General features: G+C 32.6%; 1 protein-coding gene across 2 annotated transcripts in view; it reads left to right on the forward strand.

The window, feature by feature from the left end:
- The window catches only part of LOC123720842 (heparan sulfate glucosamine 3-O-sulfotransferase 5), a 28616-nt gene extending 8000 nt beyond the window's left edge, over positions 1-20616 (forward strand). The window contains exons 2-9 of one of the 2 annotated variants that reach the window (XM_045677632.1): positions 7029-7055; positions 9223-9389; positions 10406-10574; positions 13313-13456; positions 14672-14887; positions 15216-15433; positions 16896-17053; positions 17338-20616. In XM_045677632.1, the coding sequence (XP_045533588.1) occupies positions 9280-9389; positions 10406-10574; positions 13313-13456; positions 14672-14887; positions 15216-15433; positions 16896-17053; positions 17338-17543 (1221 nt within the window). In that variant the 5' untranslated portion in view covers positions 7029-7055; positions 9223-9279 and the 3' untranslated portion in view covers positions 17544-20616. Of the gene's footprint in view, positions 1-7028; positions 7056-9190; positions 9390-10405; positions 10575-13312; positions 13457-14671; positions 14888-15215; positions 15434-16895; positions 17054-17337 lie in introns of those variants that run through there. The other variant, XM_045677633.1, reaches the window with a different exon arrangement.
- The last annotated feature ends 1466 nt before the right edge of the window (positions 20617-22082 follow it).

A 22082-nucleotide genomic window follows, 5' to 3' on the forward strand; every position in this document is an offset into this window, starting at 1 on the left:
TTTATTTCAGCTATTTTCATAGCGTCATGTCATATGCTGATATTTTGTGGGGTAATGCAGGTGACATTCAATCGATATTTGTAGTGCAAAAGCGGGCTATAAGAGCGATCTGTGGGTTGTCCCACGGGAGTCGGTCCGAAGGAAGTTTAAGGAATTACATATTTTGACTTTGGCGAGTCAATACAAATAAGAATATTTTGTATGTGCGAAAAAATATAGATACCTTTTAAAAGAATAGTAGCTTCCATAATTATAGTACTCGTTTTTTCAACAAAATCCCTAGTGAGATACAAGTGTTGTCAATAAGTAAATTTAAGTCGTACACTAAACTAAAACTGCTTGCTAAGGCCTATTATAATATAAATGAATATTTAAACGATCCTAGTGCTTGCATATGAATTGCTCCAGTATAAAGAGGTAACGCGAATGAAACTCTCGGCTGCAATCTCTCAACTCGACTCGGGGGCAATCGTCAACATTCATGACTGCTTTAATATAAAGTGGGAACAAATCCATGTGGTATCGAATTATTTCAGTATAATTAGTATTTATATTATTTTCTTATGTAGCCAAGTTCACATTTCAAGGATTGTCAGGCTCGCTTAAATGTCATTGGCGTCTATGCGTTAGGTCGTCTCTCTCCCTAAAATATGGCAAGGAAGCCGATGGCTGGCCATGCGTGATACTCGTGAAAGGGTGCTACTTGTGGTGACTGGTCGTACTTGAATTCGTGTTTGCGGTGATGTTAGTTATTTCGACTACGTATTTGCGTGTTGTTCCCATGAGAATGTATGTGCGTGCTCCTATTTCACCATGCCCCTGCTGATAGGGGATCTTTGAGAATCTGAGACAAATCTTTGTTTTTAAATTATTATTTATGACTTAAGATGTCATGTGGAACATGGTGTAATGGTTGCAGCTCCTTACAAACCCTGTGTAATACAAAAAAAAGAATGGCGGAGATTTTATCGCCAGTTCTTCTCTTCCGTTCTACGCCCTTGATTTGAGAACTGGCAGTAAATGTAAAATTAGAAGCATTTAATGTATATTTCTTCTTCTTTTTTTGGCGTTCATAAGTGTACATTGTGTTACCTATATGAGTAAATTATTCTTGACTTTGACTTTGATTATAAAAATCTTGAAATAAATTTTTTTTTTTCGGTATTTGCATAATCTATTTTTGGTTTAAAACTTTTATACGACAGATGATTATAATACCTATAAGCTTCAAATACTAGTTAAAGCTTACTATAAAAACCCCTTACCTTTCAAATCACAAAAACGATTCTCTATTGTCTATCCTAAAAGTTAAATGTTGTTTGGGAGAACGTTAAAATCCAGTGGGTATTATTTGAATAAATAAGCTTTCCTCGAGGGATGTAGTAATATTTTCGTTTTTAAAACCACTAACTCCAAGAATAAAAACGGTTACAACCGCTGTTTTATTGTATAATGTTTGGAGGCGAATAACGTAACCTTTCGAGGTTCTTTTAGGGCTTGAATAAGTTTTTAATCTTAAAAAGTTATCAAAATAATATTAATGTGTTTTTTTTTATATTGACTACCCTGATATGCGTTACATAGCGGCTTTAAAAAAAAGTGTTTTCGTTTGTATAAATTAAAAAGTTAATCAGACATACAGATAGTAAATGTATTAGGATGATAAATTAAACCACAAGTTTTGTATCTTTGGTACAAATGGCGTTGCGTTCATTTTAAAATATGTTCTTTTTACACACGGAATATTATTCTATTAAAAGGTGTATTTTTCGTGATAGAACTTATTTTAAATTAATTAATATCTTCTGAAAAAGATTGAAAGTACCTTAAGTTACGTTTCATATCTGGTCGTTTGACCTAAATCAAATATCGAATTTTCGTGGCAAAACTTTCAGCGGGTACACCTTAAAAATTCATTACAGTTTTGAATATTCAGTAAGAAACAATTTAAAATCAAGCTGAGGGCTGCATTAACTTCAAAAGATGGCGGCCGAGCAAAAATGGCCGTTCGTAGCTTGTTTTATTATTGGCCGTAAAATTTAAAGCCATTTAATTCTTTAATTACATAACAGTCTTGTTTTGCAAAGTCGTAAAGAATGTGAATTATACAATCGTGGCTACAGTTTCTATTTAACTTGTTAAGGTTTTTTGCGAAGTTTGAACATAAAAATTACCAACTTAAATGCACAATTTACCGGAATAATGAAACCAAGGAGTGCACGTTCTTTTATTTTTATAGCAAGGATGTAGATGGATGTTATAATTATAGTAATAATAATTTGAGGAAGCTTTAATATTGTGCGTTTTGTATATAAATATAAAATATATTAAAGCTGTCGACAATATTTATAGAAAGTTATTGAAATTCCTTAGTTTTAAACAGTATCATAGTTTCGATAGTTATGGAGATTCATACAAATATTTAAATTTAGTCTCATTAGAACGTCGACGAAGTCAGCAAGGATTATTATATTTGCACAATATTCTTAATGGGATATTTGCTGTCGTTAATTTCTCTAAGAATCCCTCCATTACCAGTAGTTCCCAAGATACTCACAATTGTTCCTCGTACGAACACGAATTACCTGCATAATTCGCCAATACTTCGGGTTTTATCTAGGCAGACACTAATTATGAGGATGTTGATATTTTCCTCCTCACCAAAGAGGATGTGAGGTAAAATAGTTGGAAAGGCGGCACGAATTTGTCTATATTTAGCAGTAACAATCTAGTTTTTTATTTGAAATATTAATTTATTTTTATAGTTTTGTGTATTAATGTACCTTATGTTTTCTGTTTCATATATCTTCTTTATCTATGTAATCCTTTTTCACTTTCTATATTGTCTAAGTGTTTTGTTTTATAATATGCATGTTAACTGTAAGATTTGATGGGTGTCCCGTAGGCTTGTTTGCTCTATCCTATATTCGAAAGAAAAGAGTAGTCGAAAATTACAGTATGAATCGTCCTAATAATATAAATCATTGGGTGGGATATCCCATGAAAAGTATACTTTTAGTTAAAAAGTAGGTTGTAACTGCTACATACTATGATCAGTCATGTGCAATTGTTTGTATGTATTTTTTGTAAAATAAACACATTATTTGTTTTTACTTGTAATCTTTACTCATACATGATTAGTAAAATCATTATTCGATTACACGTAAACCACAATTTTTTATTTAACACAGTTTGGTGAAGTCAAATTTATTTAAAGTTGGTTATTTATTTAATGCTAAAGGTCAAGTTTTACCGTTACTTTGAAATTTTTAAATCAACTTCAGACATAGACATCTCTTGAACTGTAAAAATGATCAAACAGATGCTTGATCTTCCCCATGTCCCAAAAGGCTTCTAAAGACAGATATTTACCAATCGCTTTAAAAGTACAACGTGAATTCACTTTGAGTGTTGTTGAGAACCTTTCTAATTATATTCTATTCGTATATAAACCCGACCTTCGACTGATGTAAAATACATATATAATGTTACTTTTTAACGTCCGCTGCGTCCCTCCGGTGAAGGGTAGGTCAAGGCAACAATGCAACCGAGTATTAATACCATACGAGCTTCGTACTAGACCTCTATTTATCAAGGCTGATTAGTCTGGCTTTGTATCTAAAATTGAAATGAACATTGCTATCTGATGCAAACATCCTAAACAATATTTTGCGTTTCTTTTTTGACTGTGGCCGCAAGAGTATATTTTTGTCATCGATGTCAGATGTCAAAAAATATCAATGAATAAAGTACTGGACTATCAAAAAATCTATCATTTGGGGTATAAAAATTACCTGAAATAATTGTATTTTTATAAAAGTTCTTAGCGTGGAAGTCTCTGCATATGAAGCTCAACAAGATGGCCCAGCCTTCAAATACCGGATGTGCACTTATGGGTCGTGTTTCTATTCAATTAACATATACTGCGAAGTATAAACCGTGAATAATAAGCCTGTCAAACTCGAGTTATGTAACCTGACATTATTTAAGTATTGATAATGTATAAATGTATCTAATACAATTTGACTTGACATTTAAAAATTATATGATACAGTAGACAATATAGTCTTACTGTAAAGGTCATAATTATTTATTTTTGATTTTAAATTAAGGAACATTCGCGACAAGTGATTGAAAATGCTAAAAGTTTATTTTATGTTAAAGTACTAAACAAGTAACTCTTCGCCTTTTTGGCTTCTCTAACAACAAAAGATATATTTATATTAATTTACACACAGCCATAATAAAACTTTCTCAAGAATACCACTATGCTTGACGTTTTTGGGTCTATCGCGTTCATACAGACAAACGCGGCTGGTGTACTCCATATTCTAATATACCGGGATTCAATAATCACTTTTCTGTTTAGAAAAGAATATGAGTATGCCCTTTTACCTCGTACATCGTTCTGGTTATCATAACTCCACCAATTGTAACCGTGAATAGGAAAGCTTTTGTTTGATTGGATCTTTTGTTACCTGTCACAATGAGGTAATGGCCGTAATAAATAGTTGATTAAAATCGAACATTTACAGCTGTGTTAGCGTAGTTGGGCTAACTTTAATTTCGAGGTTTCGTGTTTGGATCCAGGCTACAACCAATTTTTTTAAATGTTAACACTTGTTTTTCAGCGAAGGAAAGCCTTTTTAGGCAATTTGTAGTTTATATTATGCCTATAAAATTGTTGCGGATATTGATATCTGAGGCCAAGAGCTAGAAAATACTAGTAACGCATATGGGTTACATATCAAAATTACGGTTATTTACACTGTTATTATCCATTACACGAGAAAACTAAATACATAAAAATATATTACGCCGCCGTCGTACGCTACTGCATCAAAGTCCACCAAAAACCTTTATAGACTTATTCGGAACGTTTTCACTGCCATTTCACGTATCTCAGGAGGCAAGCTGTTGTAAAGACTCACTCTTGAATAACTTATTTTTGTGTGACCGTATTCTGTTTTGATTTTATGTAGATGTTTCTAAACTAATATCCATGTTGAGTATCCCATCTGCTTAATTTTCATTCATTTAGTGTGTAAAGTATGTTAGCAGGATAAGGAAAGAGGATGCTAATTAATTCATTTTGTACAACATGAATTTGTTTTAGTTTTGTAGTTGAAGTGCTACCCCGTCCTTTTATCAAATATAATAATGTGTTTTTCGTTGGGAATAAAGTATAATAAAGATCGTTAAATTTCGAAATTTGTATCCAATTAATTAATATCTATACTTAAACTACATACACACGCAATTTTAATACTCTTTTGAATAACTTTTCTTTTGTTTTGGATAGTCCAATTATTTAGAAAGGCATAAATGTATGTGCTTACTGAAAATAAACCTTAAATTTCAGATATAAAACGAGAGTGACTATGTTATTGTCTTTTGTTAAAGTAGCTATTACACATTAAGAAAAACACTTTTTGAACGGATTAAAGCTATGTATTATTATTAAAACTTATAGTTATTTACATAATTCTAAATTTTTAATTTTTAGAGTCACCGTGACCACGCACACTGAAAAGTACGCGAAACGTCGGAAAAAATTTAAAATTTAGAATTATGTAAATAACTATAAGTTTTAATAATAATACATAGCTTTAATCCGTTCAAAAAGTGTTTTTCTTAGTGACTATGTTGTTATTTCAGATATAAAACGGGAGTGACTATGTTGTTACAGCATTCAATAATTAAAAACATACATGACTGTTTGTATCTTAAACATGATAAATAGTATTATTTCTACACATTTATAGATATTATTCATAAATGGTAGCCAAATGAACTCGTAAATAACTTTGAAATATTAGGATAACGAATTTATATTTACGTAGGACGTGAGAATAATAAAGCCAAATAGGTGGAGGGAAATTCGCAACTCATTACGCAATTACCACTAACAAAACCCACTTGAATAATGCCGTAATGCTTCTATGTTGTGTTATAATAGTTGGAGTTTCAAAGAAATTCATATTCTAATTAATTATGCGCACGTTAAAGGTATATAACGAATTATTTAATTAAATCATGACGTTATAGCTTTTTAATTCGTATTAATTATAAACTACGGGACCGACCTGCAGCTGAGTTTCATCATCAAACGTCAAGTTGATACCATCCGTATCAACTCGACGTCGACGTGTTGGCACCGACGAGCCTTCTGGCAATGTGGTCCATGGGCGGCGGCGGTATCATTTGTTACATAAAAAAAAGAATTTTATAAAGATAAGTGTTGGTATAAATATTAATGATAAAAGTCTTCATTTGCCATTAAACTCTTTGGACCAATCCTAGCTACCGAAAGCGGGTGACTCTCAACCCCGAGGTTGTGTGTGTGTGATTAATCTTTAATGTGCGAATTTAAAAACTTCTTCCGATGAAGGCAAATGTCGTTTGCAGAGATAGACAAGACAAAAGATTTAAAAAATATATGTAATCTCAGACTTATTTATATGATTGTAGCGCATTTTATTTGCAATGGAATGGGCGAGGCTATTTTGAACAAAAACCTAGACAGGTGCTTCTACCTTAACGATTACGAGATAGACGATGTCGCAATGAAATTGATTTTCTATTAAGAATGAAGTTGTATATGAGTATAAGTCATATTGAATTGAAAATAACTTTATAAATTCAAAACAAATTATCTAATTTGTAATTTGTTGTGTGTGTTATCTTATTTCAATTGAATCGAGTCACAAAAATATCTGCGTCTAATTCTCGGATTTTTCAGGCATAGGTATATGACACTAGAATACTATGGGCATGGAGGCTAATAACGGCGTAATCAATACTAATATTATTAATGTAACTAATTATGTTTCAATTATGAGGGACCTTATAAACTTACTAATGGCACACGACCGAATAACCGTGGGTAAAATTGCGGTCTTGAGTTGGTTAGTCGCCAAATAAGCACCTTGTAAAGATCTGTCACTTAATGTTAATATTATAACAAGTAACCTTTAGATATACGTTTCTCATTTCCGTTTTCACTAAAACATTTTCTGTCATTACAGGTAGAGCGAGGTGCGCTGTAGAATATGGTATGTAATTTTCTTCACGTCTTGTACATTTATTACCAGTTCTCAAAACTTTATTTACTTTTATATTTTTAGTACCAAACAGATATTGAAAAATTTCAATTTATGTTTGTCATATTAGTTATATTGTATATATATGACGGAGTGAGATTGAGCAATGTATTAAAGAGCGAGGAGTCACAGGAACAAGGAACGAGGGCAGCATATAATAGTGCAGGAAGGTTAACGATTACGCGTGGAGAAAGGAAGGTAGAAAGTGATGGGTAGGAACTGACAGTGAACAATAGGAATATGGTTGTCTAACTGGAAGGCAGAGCAGGGCCAATTGTTGACAAAGCAACAAACGATAACCTGAATAATGATTCAATAGCACGACCTAAATTTTAACAAAAACAGGACCTGCAGATAAATTGTTGAAGATAATGCGTCAGAACTGCTGACTCGTTAATTTCGGGCATTAGTTCTAGTTACAGAAGCAAACGACAGTCATAAGAACTATTACATACTATAATAGAATATTGATTGTCGTGTAATTTCAAAGGTTCAAAATTTTATAATAATCACTGTGGAGTCATTATAATTATTATCGACCATTGAATAGTCGTTAATTTATAGATATAGCAACATTGACTAATCAAATAAACCTAGTATGACTAGTAGGTTTCAAAGTTGGACGTTGATGTCATTAAATTACAATGACAATGGCAGCTGACACTTACACCATTGCTCCGACATTAATAATAATGACTATGAAAATACTATTACTACAGACTATCAAATAGTAATTAATTTCTAAATAAAGTAATATTGGCAAATCGAATAAATCTATGCTAAGTAGTATCGGTTATAAATTAACAATTTACGAGCTATGTGACATATAATGACAATGGCAGCTGATACCAGCGCTATGGCTGCGAAATACATATATTTATTTATAAGCCAGATTACAGATATTTATTAGTAAAATAATGATACTATTATACTAACATTAAAACAAAAAGCAAGCTTTACTAGCGATTAATTAAATTCAACCTTGATATTTAAGTATAGATACAAAACTTAACTTCAACGTTTTCTAAACAAACACATAGCAACAAGAACAACAACAGATAGCTTTATGTGCCTAATACACAGCGTCTATTTTTCAGTTCCAACCGTAGTGGTTTCTTCACCATACTTTCCTGTACCAAATGCGAATAATACATATCCAATATTACCTTAACAAATCGATGGCAAACTTAATAGTTGTGTAATGTATTCAACAAAAATTAAAGTACATTCAAATATGAATTGGAATTGCTTAGATTGTTTGAAAATATTTTCAAAACAATCTGTTTCAAATGCTCAATTTATTAGTAAAGAATTGCCGGAACCGAATGAGCATAATTGGACGCGAGCCAGTCCTTGTTATATTATTCATAATAAACCAGGCGTTTGCACATTAATATATTATTCATAAACAACACAGGAAAGAGATTAAATACTTTTTGTTAGAATGCAACTTATTTATAATAAGTTAGCGTACATTTTGTGGTGTATCAATTTGGTAAATTTCGCCAAACAACATGAGGCACTGAGGTGAACACAAGTGTATGTCTGTTACACTGTTTATATTTCTTAAATATAATTACAATACTACACTGGTATTATCGTAGTTAATGACCCATGTGTCGAAAATAGTATGTTATGGAAATGAAACAAGGATTCTTAATTGGGAAATTTAGGACATATGAAATTTAGTATATTTTCTTTTTTATTCAGATAGTGTATAAGTATAAAATGTGGACCTTGTAGTTAAATAAATCAAAGAGGGTTTTGGCAAGGATATCTTTTGTCGATTAAACTTATTCAGTTACTCTTCAATTAACTTTATTGGAATTGCTTTGGATAGAAAGAGATATAAAGAAACAAATAAAAATTGTCACATCTAAGGCTCGCTGCCGACACAATCTTATTCATTTCGGAGATGCCCAACCATGGCTGCAGAAAATGTGGAGCTTAAGCGATATGGAGGAAGGTGGGGGAGACCTTTGCCAAAAAGGGAAACGTTGCTATGCGATCTCGAGTTAAAATGTAACCAATATATCTGAATAAAGACTGTTAAATTTATTTATTTATAATTTTGTGTAATACATCACTTTAAGCTTATATTAGAATAGTTCACTTTCAGATATAATTATGAACATAACGTAGATAAAAGGAAGGGGCATGTAGAAACGTCAGGAGTATGATCAATGGAGGTTCCATGGAGTCGCGTGGGCACGTAAGCCAGGCCCTGCCTACCAAATATCGCGCTGACTATAAAAGCTGCTCGCAGTCACTCCCGCTTGATATTCTGTGAGTATATGTATAAATAACCTTGATGATAAATTAATCAAATTGTCGACTCATATTTTATGATAAATTTGTACTAGATATTTCAATATGATATTCTTTTCTATATTCCCAATCTAATTTTTATCAATATATTAAAATAATATGTTCAGAAATAACAGTATATGTTATTTATTATATGTAGTAAGTTAAGTTATTTTGCAATAGGTTGAATAACTTATATTGTAAAAATCGTCTCGTTATTATCCATTTTCAATAAAATGATCATATATTATTTGAAAATAATTATAACATGGTAATCTTATACTCGTGATAATTATTGACTGTGGCTTGAATTTTCAACAATATATATCATTAACTTTTGTTAATTACAAGCTCTATATAATTACATAATGTAAGTTTAAAATATGTATGGACAGCAATGGCAACTCATGATACATAAACCATAGCTACGATCTACGACGTAGCAGATTCGTAGCATGTTAATAAAAATATGACAGATTCTTGCATCGTTAGCTAAGTATTAACACTCACTCGACCTTTTGTTAATGCATTACATACGTAACTACATCTAGCGGGAAGAAATAAAATTAAACTATTCGTAGCGCTAATGACGCATAATTAAAATGAAAATAAATCAGAGGCGCTACAACCTTTTTATGTCTCGGCTTCAGATTTCTGTTTCATGATCATTAGGCAAGTAAATCAACACTCTACTGTGCCCGACACATACCGTTGACTTATTGGGTCTAAGGCAAGACGGTTTCCTCGCGATGTTTTCCTTCGGTTTTCAAGCGAATGTTAAATGTTCAAATAGAAAGAAAGTACACTTTTGCACAGCCGGGGTTCGAACCTACGACCTCACCTAAGAGTCGCACGCTAACAGTGCTCTTGCATACTTATGATACCGTTGTATGAACTTTAATATTGATGTCAGGATCGGTCTGAAGAGTTACAGTTTCCAAGAAATAAGTAATGCTCGTAGCTCGTAGCAACAGATTAATCAGGCTCAATTTCAGATGGTTACCTCGTTCGGCGTTTCGACCAGCAGACAGCGAGCTGGCGGACTGTGTTCTTGTGGTGGGAGTGTCGCGGCCGAAGTTAGCCGCGGCCCTCCTATCCGTCACTCTGCTTTCTCTCTTTCTCACATTCCACGTATTATATGACAGTGCACTGTATAGTATTCAGGTACGTAAATTTATGTAATATAGTATCGCTTATTCAGTTTGTATTCATATGCTACCCTTCAAAATCCGTTAGATTTCTGCATCTGTTTCTATACGGGAGCTATTTGAGAATAGATGTAGTGATTTCCATCCCGTTTGGATAGGCCAAGGCCTGCGTTGACTAACCTAACCAAACCCGGCTTTTTAATGATAGTAGAACACACTCACACATTTTGTTAAGTGGCTGAGTATAAATTAAGTCTTACATGTAAGTTGTACATGTATTCCTAAGTTTTACACACACCAATATATTAGAATCATTGAACTCTCGCCTGCAAGAATCAAAACTTAAAATTATAAGTCTATAAAGTAAACGATAAATGGGTAGTAACATTTTAAACGATCAGCTTTAATGAAGGGATCAGCGGACGTCACTATGTAATGGTACCTATTAATTTCTTTTCGTAATTAACTGCAGAGATTAATATAATACATTCTGATTAACTTAACGGCTGATGTACTTGTTAAATTATAGAAGAAAGTATAGTGTGTAGTAATTAAAGTTAGACTTTTGTTATGCACTAAAATGATGAAAAAGAATCCTACTTACATAGGCAGCATTATCTTGATGGACTTGATGGCCAAGACACCTTTTTTTTGCAAACTGTGAAATCGACTTCCGGTGGGGGTCTTCCCGGAGAGATTCGACCTCCAACTATTCAAAGGCCGGCCCCGCACCCACTAAAAATGGGAGTTATAAAATAAAAGCAATCTTTAAATTTGATTTTAATCTTAAGAAGTAGAAATCTCGTATAAGTTTATAGCCTCTCGGTTGAAGATATAGTAAAGTTTACGATATATTGTAATACAGCGATACAGAAGTACGGTAATAAATCTTTAGCTATGCGTACAATTCGATAGAAAACTTTTTATATGCAAATTGTGTTTCAGCTTATTCCAAATCGTCTATTCTTTATTGGAGTTTGATATCGTATATTTCTATTACTGAAATGAATATCAATCATATTATATAATGAAGCCACTATACGTATATTATAAGACTGGTTTTCATATTTAATGTGGTAAATAAATTTCGTAAATAAAATAAATAATCAAGTTCGTGACGCCAAACGATAACGGTTCTATTATATATACGTACAATATAGAACAGTTTATGTTAGATAAATAATGCTTGGTTTTTTTCAAGTAATTGTAACGAACTTAACAATTAAAACATTAATAGGTATTTGAAGTTTTTCTGGCATTTGTCAATCTGACAAACTAGAGTTCAAACTCACCCTATCCATAAAAAATTACCATTTAACTAAAACAACTCACGTTTACGTGTTACTTACTTACTTCACACGTACTTGGCGTAAGTGGGATTTTTCTTACTTACTTTATACTAACCTGACACTTTAACTTATTTCTGAACTGAGACTGGTATAAAAATAAAACATGTTTTGTTTTATGCGCGGAAATATAGTTAAACATCCTGATATAAAAAAAAAGACATTTGTTTCTCCAAATACTTTAAAACAATAAAACTCTAAACAACTATGTCAATACTTAATACACTATTGTGTGTCACGAATCAGAACACACGAAGAATCCCTTTCAATTATACTGGTTAGCTTTCACAAGGACTCTTAAGTCTCGACACATTTGCGGAGTGGGCGAGTAGTGCCTACTGAAAGTTTCCGGCACAAAGCCTCAATCGAAAGAAAAGCTGACCTGCCACAAGGATTTTTATCTTAGCCTATTCTTTTTTCGCTCCTTTTTTAAATTAGGACGCATTCACTTGATATTAATTTAGGTAAGTAAAACTAGCAAGTGTCTCAGGCTTTTATATACAAAAAATATTACGCATTGAAATTTTTTAAGTAAGTATATCCCCCAATGGGGTAGAACACAATTATCTAATAATTTGGTAACAAACACTTCATATTCCAAAAATGTATCATTCAATTCAAATCTTGTATCCTCGTTGCTTAGCATAGCTACTGGAGGTGTTAAATAAATAATTATTAATAGTAGTGATATAATGTCACAGTCACTTGTTTTTGAGTAGTCAACGCAACTTAAGTTTTACACAATTGAAAACATAATAAAATAAAAAACAGTGATGGAAAAGTAGGTCAGTTCAGAAGCTTATTAGCCTCGTGAAGTATAGGTAACATTCCTGGCTTGGCACGACTTCTAAGATTCCTCGAAAGTTTTGCACACTGAACTTTTACTCATGTACGAGGTACAAATAACTCGTTTCCACTTGGTTAAACTTCTTGCAATAACTATGAAAAATTAATGAAACTACAAAAGTTTTTTAGTTAACTTTAACGTTATTCTTTCACATACATTTGTAAGCTACTGTAGTTTTTCAGTTAAGGTTTTTTTGTTCAGCAGGCTTTAACTATTACGGGTTTTTTCAGTACAAGGATTATCAGTCCACATTGTTAGTCCACCTTTAATTTTGCTCTAACTGATTTGAAATTATCGTGATTAATCTGTTCTTTTGATTGTAATGTATATAATTATTTGTGTGTTTAATTATACAAAAGTTTGCAACAATTGCAACAAAAGTTGTATATTAGTTTACGATAATACTAAATTACATACTTTTATAAATTAATAAATGCATGCAAACAAAGCAAAATTGCACAAATGCGAATCTCGAAAATGGAAAGTAAAGATGTTGTATCACATTCACTACATACAATTAAACTACTATAATGCCAATTATAGATTTATCATGTCTTGCAGGCCGCGAGTATTGCTTCAGCCGCCAGCGAAGGTCGAAAAATATTACAAAATCAAGAGAGCAGTCGCACGATAAGCCATCCTATGACTTTAAGGAAACGGTTGAAAATTCCACGGGCGCCTCGACCCGTTCGTAGATTACCTCAGGTAAACTTAGCAGACATACGTCTAAACAAATTGTAATAAGTCTCGTCCGGACGACATATATTTCTTCGTCTATTTTTGTGTTCATTTTTCATCATATTAATCTTTCTAAGCCGATTTAGTTACCTCGGATGGTAAATGTAGATGATTGATTGACAGCTACGCTATTGGTTCAATTCCTTAAACAATATTTTTTTTATTATAGACTGCTCTTATTTTCATCTATGTAAAATTTAATGAAACAATTGTTTCATTAAATTTTACTCTTAGCTATAGAGCCCTGCTTCAAAAAATAACTAAACGGACGCAGAAATGTGTCTGTATGCCCCAGAAAAATGCTGTAAAGTTAAAGATGGAGGCGGATATCATGTAATCGTGAATATAAATAAATTTGCCACGATTAAAATGCCTTAAAGTTCAGAATCTAATGTTTATTAAACGACTTCTAGCGAGAAAGTTTAAATGCCAAAAGTCCTAATTTCATGAAAGTTTTTTATTATTCAAGGAATTGTAAAAGCGAAATGTTAATTTACTACGACTTTTTAACGCCTACTTCTAACATATTCATTTATATTATTTGCTCAAAGTATAACTTTTAAATTGCCATTTTACAAAACCTTTCTTGAAATATTCATTGTTATTATTGGTATGCGTTTTATTTATGATTTCTTATGAAATAATAATAAATAGTTTACTTGCAATGAAAGTTACCACGTTGCGGTTTTTTTTAAACATCAATCTGAATGGGTACATTATATAAAAGCCCAATCAGCTATTTAAAAATCCCATGCAAATGCCGTATTATTAATGAGATGAGATGTCATAATAATAAGAAAAGTTAGGTTATTAATAATTGTTCAAACCTATGAAACCAAATCCAAACCTATCAAAATACTCTCCTATAAAGGCCTTTACAAATCTAATCACTTTACCCTTGAAAGCATTACACGACAGTGATCTATAACTGCTATGAAGGTGATTAAATAGTTTGATAGCCATGGCGTAACAATTATTTTAAATACATCGTGGTGTAGTATAGTTATGCTCGTAGTTTTTAAACATAAAATGGTAAAATAATTTGATGCAAAGTTATTTATTCATTATAAGCTCTTTCTTTGATCTAATTAAAATATCTAGCAAATTCTATTAACTAGTTAATCTACTTTCCGTTTACTTTTTACCTATAAATTTAGATGTATTAATATAATTATGTTACAGGCCCTTATTATCGGAGTGCGCAAATGCGGAACGCGTGCTTTACTTGAAATGCTTTACCTGCATCCGATGGTGCAGAAGGCTTCAGGGGAGGTACATTTCTTCGACCGTGATGAGAATTACGCTCTGGGTCTCGAATGGTACAGGAGTAAGATGCCTCTGTCTTTCAAGGGACAGATAACAATTGAAAAAAGTCCGAGCTATTTCGTTACTCCGGAGGTAAACATTAATTGTTTAATTTGTCCGTATAACCTTATTTGCCGTTAGTTAATAAGCAAAGTGATATGAGAGTGAAAAGGACAAAACATTCAATAGCAATACGAGGTTCAATTTACGTGTATGAATAGCAACATATATATTGTCTTTACAGCAGTCATAATGCTAATGTTATATATTAGGTTAATATTCTTTATTAGCAATTACAACATAGGACAAAGTTATGTATTTCTCTTTATAGCAAAAACAAATTTATGGTTAATATTATGGATATATATCTATATCTTCGATTTCCAATTATAAATTATATTAAATTAGTTTTTAACTATAGGTCCCAGAGCGAGTTCGAGCTATGAACTCATCCGTACGTCTCCTACTGATAGTCCGAGAGCCAGTCACTCGAGCGATATCTGATTACACTCAACTGCGAAGCCGCGCAACTCCTTCTGCGCCAGCCTTATCCTCTCCGGGCCATCCTCTACCGGACGCCGCGAAGCCTTTCGAGCATCTCGCTATAACACCGGATGGAGCTATTAATGTTGCTTACAGGTATAGTAACTTATGGTCGCACTTAGAATCTTCAAAATAACTTTAACGGTAGATTAATAATTACGGTGCTATAGCATCATACCTACAAATGAATTTGTTATTTTCTATAGAAATACATCGAAAAAGTTTTTACTATTTGTGAAACTTTGCATATGTTTGTAACTTTTGTGTGGAGTTTAGTTCATTGACAGCCATTTGTAATTTAGCTGTCGAGATGATACGCGAAGTTTCGCACTCGCGTGCTTTGGTATGGTTAACAGAAATATGGGCATTTTTTTCCATCGTAACGTTGAAATACTAAGCCGTTCTTATCTTTACGTATTTTTTCTATTCCTTTCACCAGCGACATATTTTATTGTCTTAACTAAACTAGACGCCTTGCATTATTGCATATTGTATTTTCGCTGTCAGGGAAAGGGACATAACAGTGCGTAGTTAAAACTTTAATTCACCTTTAAAGAGTCAGACGTAGGAGTAAATGTCAAAATTAGTATGTACGGTCTAAGCAATTTCAATAACTTATATAGATTCTACCTACATTTCGTTTAATAAATAATAAACATATAACCTAAATAAACATCCAATGGCAAACAACCAATTTGTTAATTACACTGGAAAGAACTAGCGTTTAAGATACAGGCTAGGCCTAGTTTAATCGCTAGTGCTCATAGAATTGTGTTATGTACAAGGTTAACTAAAATTAATAGTGTACATAGTAAACATACAAAAGGCGAATCGTGGCCTATTGTATGTTTACAACCTTTAGTGAAAGTACAAAATGTAATTGTTTTTGCGTCAAACAAAGTGATTTTTATATATTTTATTATTTATTAATTGAGGCTGACTGAAGATTTATTGCTTAAATTTATAAAAAAAGACATGTACAAGAATAACAGTATACCTACTTGCCAATTTTTTTAATTATATTATAACCTAACTATTTAAAATCATTGAAGTCTCACCCAGACTAGCACCGTAGGCACTATCATACAATCTTAGTTTTACATGGAATATTCTGTCTGTACAGTGTTTTTTTAAATTATCTAAAGTATCACCTGTACGGGACAATACGGTATAAGATATTTAGTTATGTTATAGCATATTAGAAGCGTTAGGAGCCAAACGAGCAAGCTTAGGGGTAAGTGCTTACCGTCACCCATGGACTCCTCCGACCTCAGCCTTTAAGGTAATGGTACACTCTTCTCCTGAAGACCCTTAAGTCGTAATGGTTATAAGAGTTGACTGAATAAGAGAGTCTAATGAGAGAATCTAAGATCTATGTCTGAATTGTAGCAAGTGAAGGTCTCCTAATGAGGTACTTTCGGGTAACGGGGTTTTATATGTATAGTAATGAGATTACTTTAATTTTCATAATTTGCCTTGCCTTTGAGATAAATATTTTCCTTGTTTAAAACAATTTCTTGAACAATCTCTGTAGTAGTTACACAAATTATCGTTTTAGGCCCATTGCAATATCTCTTTATCACGCGTACTTACACCGATGGCTGGAGGTATTCCCTCGTGAGCAAATTTTGGTTGTGAATGGCGATCAGCTGATTGAAGATCCTGTACCTCAACTTCGACGGATCGAAAAATTCTTGGGCCTTGAGCATAAAATAGGTATGTATATTTAATCCCAATTATTTTTATTTATTATTTTTATATGCAAAGGTTTAATAAGGGAAAGAGCTGCTCAAAAATGAGGAATTTCAATAATAGTTAGAAAATAAGTAGTCAAAGTAGTATCCCGTTCAATTATTAAATGGACATTGAATATAAAAATTGAAACACTACATTTTCAAGTATTTTATATAAAGACTGACGTTATTAGATCAGGAATGTCAAATAAATTATTTCAGAAGAATATTTTCTTTTGAGTTTCTATTTAGCTTCGTCTGCAACAGGTAGAAAAAACTTCTATTTTAACGAAACAAAGGGTTTCTACTGCCTACGAAATGATACGACGGACAAATGCCTTCGTGAGACAAAGGGCAGAAAGCACCCAAGGGTGGACCCAGCTGTTGTCACGAAACTTCGAAAATTCTTCGTTCAACATAATCAAAGGTTTTATGACCTCGTGGGCGAAGATCTGGGCTGGCCCGAAGATTAATTATAGTAAATATTTTAAGATGGAAGTGCCTCTATGCTACATTTACATGCGAGTCAATTGTCCAGACATTTAAGTTGTCTATTACATACTGTAATATGCTTAAGAAGGTTTTATTGTGATTTTTATTTTTAATATTAGTAGTTATTGATAGCAGTCATATTTATTCGTTTCTATGAAATATAATTACACACATGTATATCTGTGATATATAGAAGGCGGATATTCATGTTTATAAAAAGCGAAAAACATTTTATTTCAATACCTGTAAGGGGATAGTAGACACTTTAAATATGTTGGACCTTTGTTCCTGATACTGCAGCATAACGGCATGTCCAATACTGTCTTACCTGTGAAAAACATATCAATGTAACTAATACATATCACTAGTTAAGGAAATTTTTAAAACGTTTATATATACATTTTAGCGTGAAGTAGCTTATTAGCGTGAAGTTGGCTGTTCTTTTGTTCTTAAATCTGTTATGGGAGCAAAATTTTAGATTTTAGTTCGTTAGCCTTAGTTCCTTTAATGTTTTATACAGATATATAGGATTAAATAGTGATTTGTAAGCCGTACCCACTGAAACCCTGAGCAATATATTTTTATATATAAGTGCAGCCCTTATACAACGTTTAGATTTACAGATTTTACATGTTCTTTTAAAGTGTAAGATAAATGTACATTTCGCTTTCTCTTTAGATGTCGTCGCTCTTGCGTATTTTAAATCTGAATGTGGTTTTAGTCATCCTACAGTCTTAGAAGTTTGTCCGTTTCATAGCGAACTTTATGATAACTATATTACAAAGATTAGACGTTTCTTGAGAAGTATCAGTGTCTATACGCTATCATATTAACGATGTGATAAATCGCTATAATGCTTAGATCACTAATTTTAAATTTTGACGGATTGTTCGACGCGGGTTTTAGAGTATTTCTATTTAAGTGTAACGTCCAAGACTGAAGAGTTAGTTAAGTCTAAAGTAATGCCTATCTAGCATTAAATGTCCATAAGTAATGCGAGAAGATCCCTAGATCATGACACAAAGCTACGTACCTATTTCATTTTATTTGCTCGACGTTTGAATAAATCAATAATACCAAAGTTGTCGCAACTTTCCATTTCTCTTTCAATTTTTTCAGCGATAAGAGTTCAAGAACTTTAAAAGTGTCTATATAAAAGTAATTACATAAAGAGACTCTTAATTAGGCTTACTTTTGATTATATTTATTTATTTTATGTTTGTTTGAATGTAGAAATCGTTTTCAGTTTTGGTTATTATTTTATCCCGGGAAACTATCAATTTGATGACACAGATATGCAAAACGGAGCGTGGCTAAAGCTTATCTTTGTCTATTAACGCTCCACAGATTACGACACTATATATAAAATAAAAACACTTTTACCTTCTCCATTTGTATAATTTTATAGTCGTCGAGTAAATAACTGAATAGAATTAAGATCGAGCACTCGAATTTTGAATACAGTTTTTTAGATATTACGCTTCATCCAAACTTCACGATCAACGAATATTTGTATAATTTTAATTCTACAAATAAAGCACGAAAGATACGATACATTGTGATTATGTCTTTTAATAGTCCTAGTTAGAATTAAAGAGTGTGGATCACTATGTAGGGACGTTTTACTGGAATACCTTTAAAGATACCATACATTTATTCGACATTTAGTAAAAACTTGTCGTCTTCATATGTCTAGGAAAAATTAAAAAAAAAATATAAGTTTGTTTTCAATTTTATAATTTTAAATTCCATAACTCGGTGTTCCAGAAAAATGTTCCGCACAAGAATATCAAGCATATCAAATTAATGTCGGTTAAGTTTGTAGGTTAAAAAATCTAATTTATCATGTTATTAGTTAAGTATAAAAGTTAACTTGGGTTAAGATAATTCAATAGTTACCGATAGATATAATTTAATCACTGTTGAATGTTGTGCACGTATTGAACGTAGTTTGTTCTTATTAGGGCAATAATTTTATACTAATTTAAATGTTATTGAGAGTACTGACGACTATCTGTCTAAAGTATTAACATATATTTGCCGAGCAATATACTATATATTACTCCTGACTTTTTTTAAATAACTCTAGATTCTAGATAATTCCCCGACTATGTAGTCGTCGGAGGTATTTAATAGCTTACGTATTGCTAAACCGGATGATTAAACACTACTATCTATATCTATTAACAACTTTCTTTATGACTTTTACAGCAAATCCCAGAAAGATGCCTCTTAACCTAATGTTGAACATTATTTAAACTCGCCTCTTTCACCTCCATGCCCATAGCTTGTTCAGTGTTATACCTGTCGCATCCATACATTGGACAGTCGGTCAGAACATGTAACACCGTCTCTTCAGCTGTATTGCTACAAGGACAGGCAGCACTTTGTCTAACCCTGAACCTGCAAAGATACGACAAGAATCCACCGTGACCTGTCAACATCTGGGTAATCAATCCCGTTGGTTTTATTTGTTTAATTATCGAAAAGGCCGAAATAACGTTTGGAAAGAATAACTTAGTTATTGCAGCGGTTGCGCCGTTTCGATATCTGTGATTCCATTTTTCTATCGTGTTTCCACGTAGACACGTATTACTCCTGACTAGGTTCGCGTGGAAACAGAGAGGAGTATTTGATCATTGATTTTTTATCATAAATAAAAGTGGTATATAATATAATCTTTTTATTCCGTAATAAAGGTACTTAGAAAGCATCTTATTTCAGAAACCATATAATAAGTAAATTATTAGCCTGTTTAATTTCCAATCATGACAAGAAAATAATAATATACAGCTTAGAATTCCTAGCTGCGGAACCCCTTCATGGGTAAAGGCATCCTCAAGCTTTTTCCAACTGACTCTGTCATCTTACTCAATTCGCAAAACCTGGTGTGTGATGCTCTCAATAAAATTAGATGTTATATTGATTGATGCTTTAGACAAGATGGACGTTTGTGTTGTTCCTTATAAAGATCTCTTTAATAAAATAATAATTTACTTATTTATTTAGTTTAAAATTTTATTAACGGTTGACTTAAAATATTTAAACTCTGTAAATACCTAACATTTCTTTAATAAGTTAATTGTACGTCTTCAATAAATAATTATAAATAAATTATAGAATTGTTTTATTAGTCCTTCAACTATGTAATACATAACTAATATGGATCGTTAAGTTAGCCTGTTCTAGGGTAGGACACAATATTAAAGACATTTTTGAAACAATGCCCTAAAGTATCAAATGATTGCCATCCTTAAAGCCACCTAAAAATGAATCGGTCGTTCCAGTTCGATAACTTCTCAAAAAGCTATTCCGATTTAATTAACATCACTAATAAAACGATTATTTAAGCACAAGTGGGAAAGGAGCCTACGGGACAGTTGAAAACAAGACAAAAAAAGAACAGTCATCGACGATGGGCATCCATTTTAGTGGGTGCGCGCCGGCCTCTAAATTTGATTAGAAAAAATCAGATAATCAGTTCGCGAGAGTTAAAATAGCGACTTTCTTTCATGATTATATTTTACAATCTCAAAATATTAACTAGATAAAAAATATGATATTTGTTTGTCACAATTGCTGGACACTTTCATATTCCAAACGTTAAGTAGACTGGTATAAAATCAAGTAAATAAAAGCGTAGGAACTATAGTAGGTATTATGCAAAGTAAGCGTCAGCATTCCAGGCACTGTCCATACAATATTCATATTTCTTCACCTAATGAGACAATGTATTCTGGTTTACCTTTCCGAACTTTTTTGAAATTCAGATAAACTCAACGTCATTTTAATAGGTCTTGGTGCTTCAAAGGATAACGAATTCGTTATGCTGAGCTAATTCGGAGCTTTTGTGAAAAACTGCAAGGCTCTCTAGTTTTTCCAATGTTCCGCTTTAAATTTGATTTGTTACATTTTTAATGTTTTAGGAATTATAAAATGCTGAGTATAATAGAATATGTTTTTGTGGATAATTCTACTCACGTCCCTACAAAGTAACTAAGGTATAACCAGTTGCACTACAACCTTGTTAGGTCGAGGCCTCAGATTTCTGTATCTGTTTCATGATCATTTGTCGATATAATAGGCAAGTAGGTGATCAGCCTCCTGTGCCAGGCACACTTTAGGTCTAACTTAGACTAAACTTTTGAGGTTTAAGGCAAGTCGGTTTCCTCGCGATGTTTCACAGTTGGAGCGAATGTTAAGTACGTACAAAGACAGAAAGTCCATTGGTGCACGAATCGAACCTACGACCTGAAGAATGAGAGTCGGATGCTGAAACCGCTAGGCTCTAAGGTAATTTAAATTTTGCAACCAAATGTGTTGGATGAATATGACTGGACAGCTTGCTTGGTGACCCGATCATAGCTGTAGGTACGAAACACACACAAACATGAAACACGGCTTATGCATACCTAATAACTATGTCTTACCACAATAAAGGAAACCCTTAAAATGTTCAAAACAATTCGATCGCACATATATATCGTACATACAACGCTTCTTGTCATTTTGAAAGGAAC

Source organism: Pieris brassicae, chromosome 2, assembly GCF_905147105.1.
Source record: "Pieris brassicae chromosome 2, ilPieBrab1.1, whole genome shotgun sequence".
NCBI lineage: Eukaryota > Metazoa > Arthropoda > Insecta > Lepidoptera > Pieridae > Pieris > Pieris brassicae.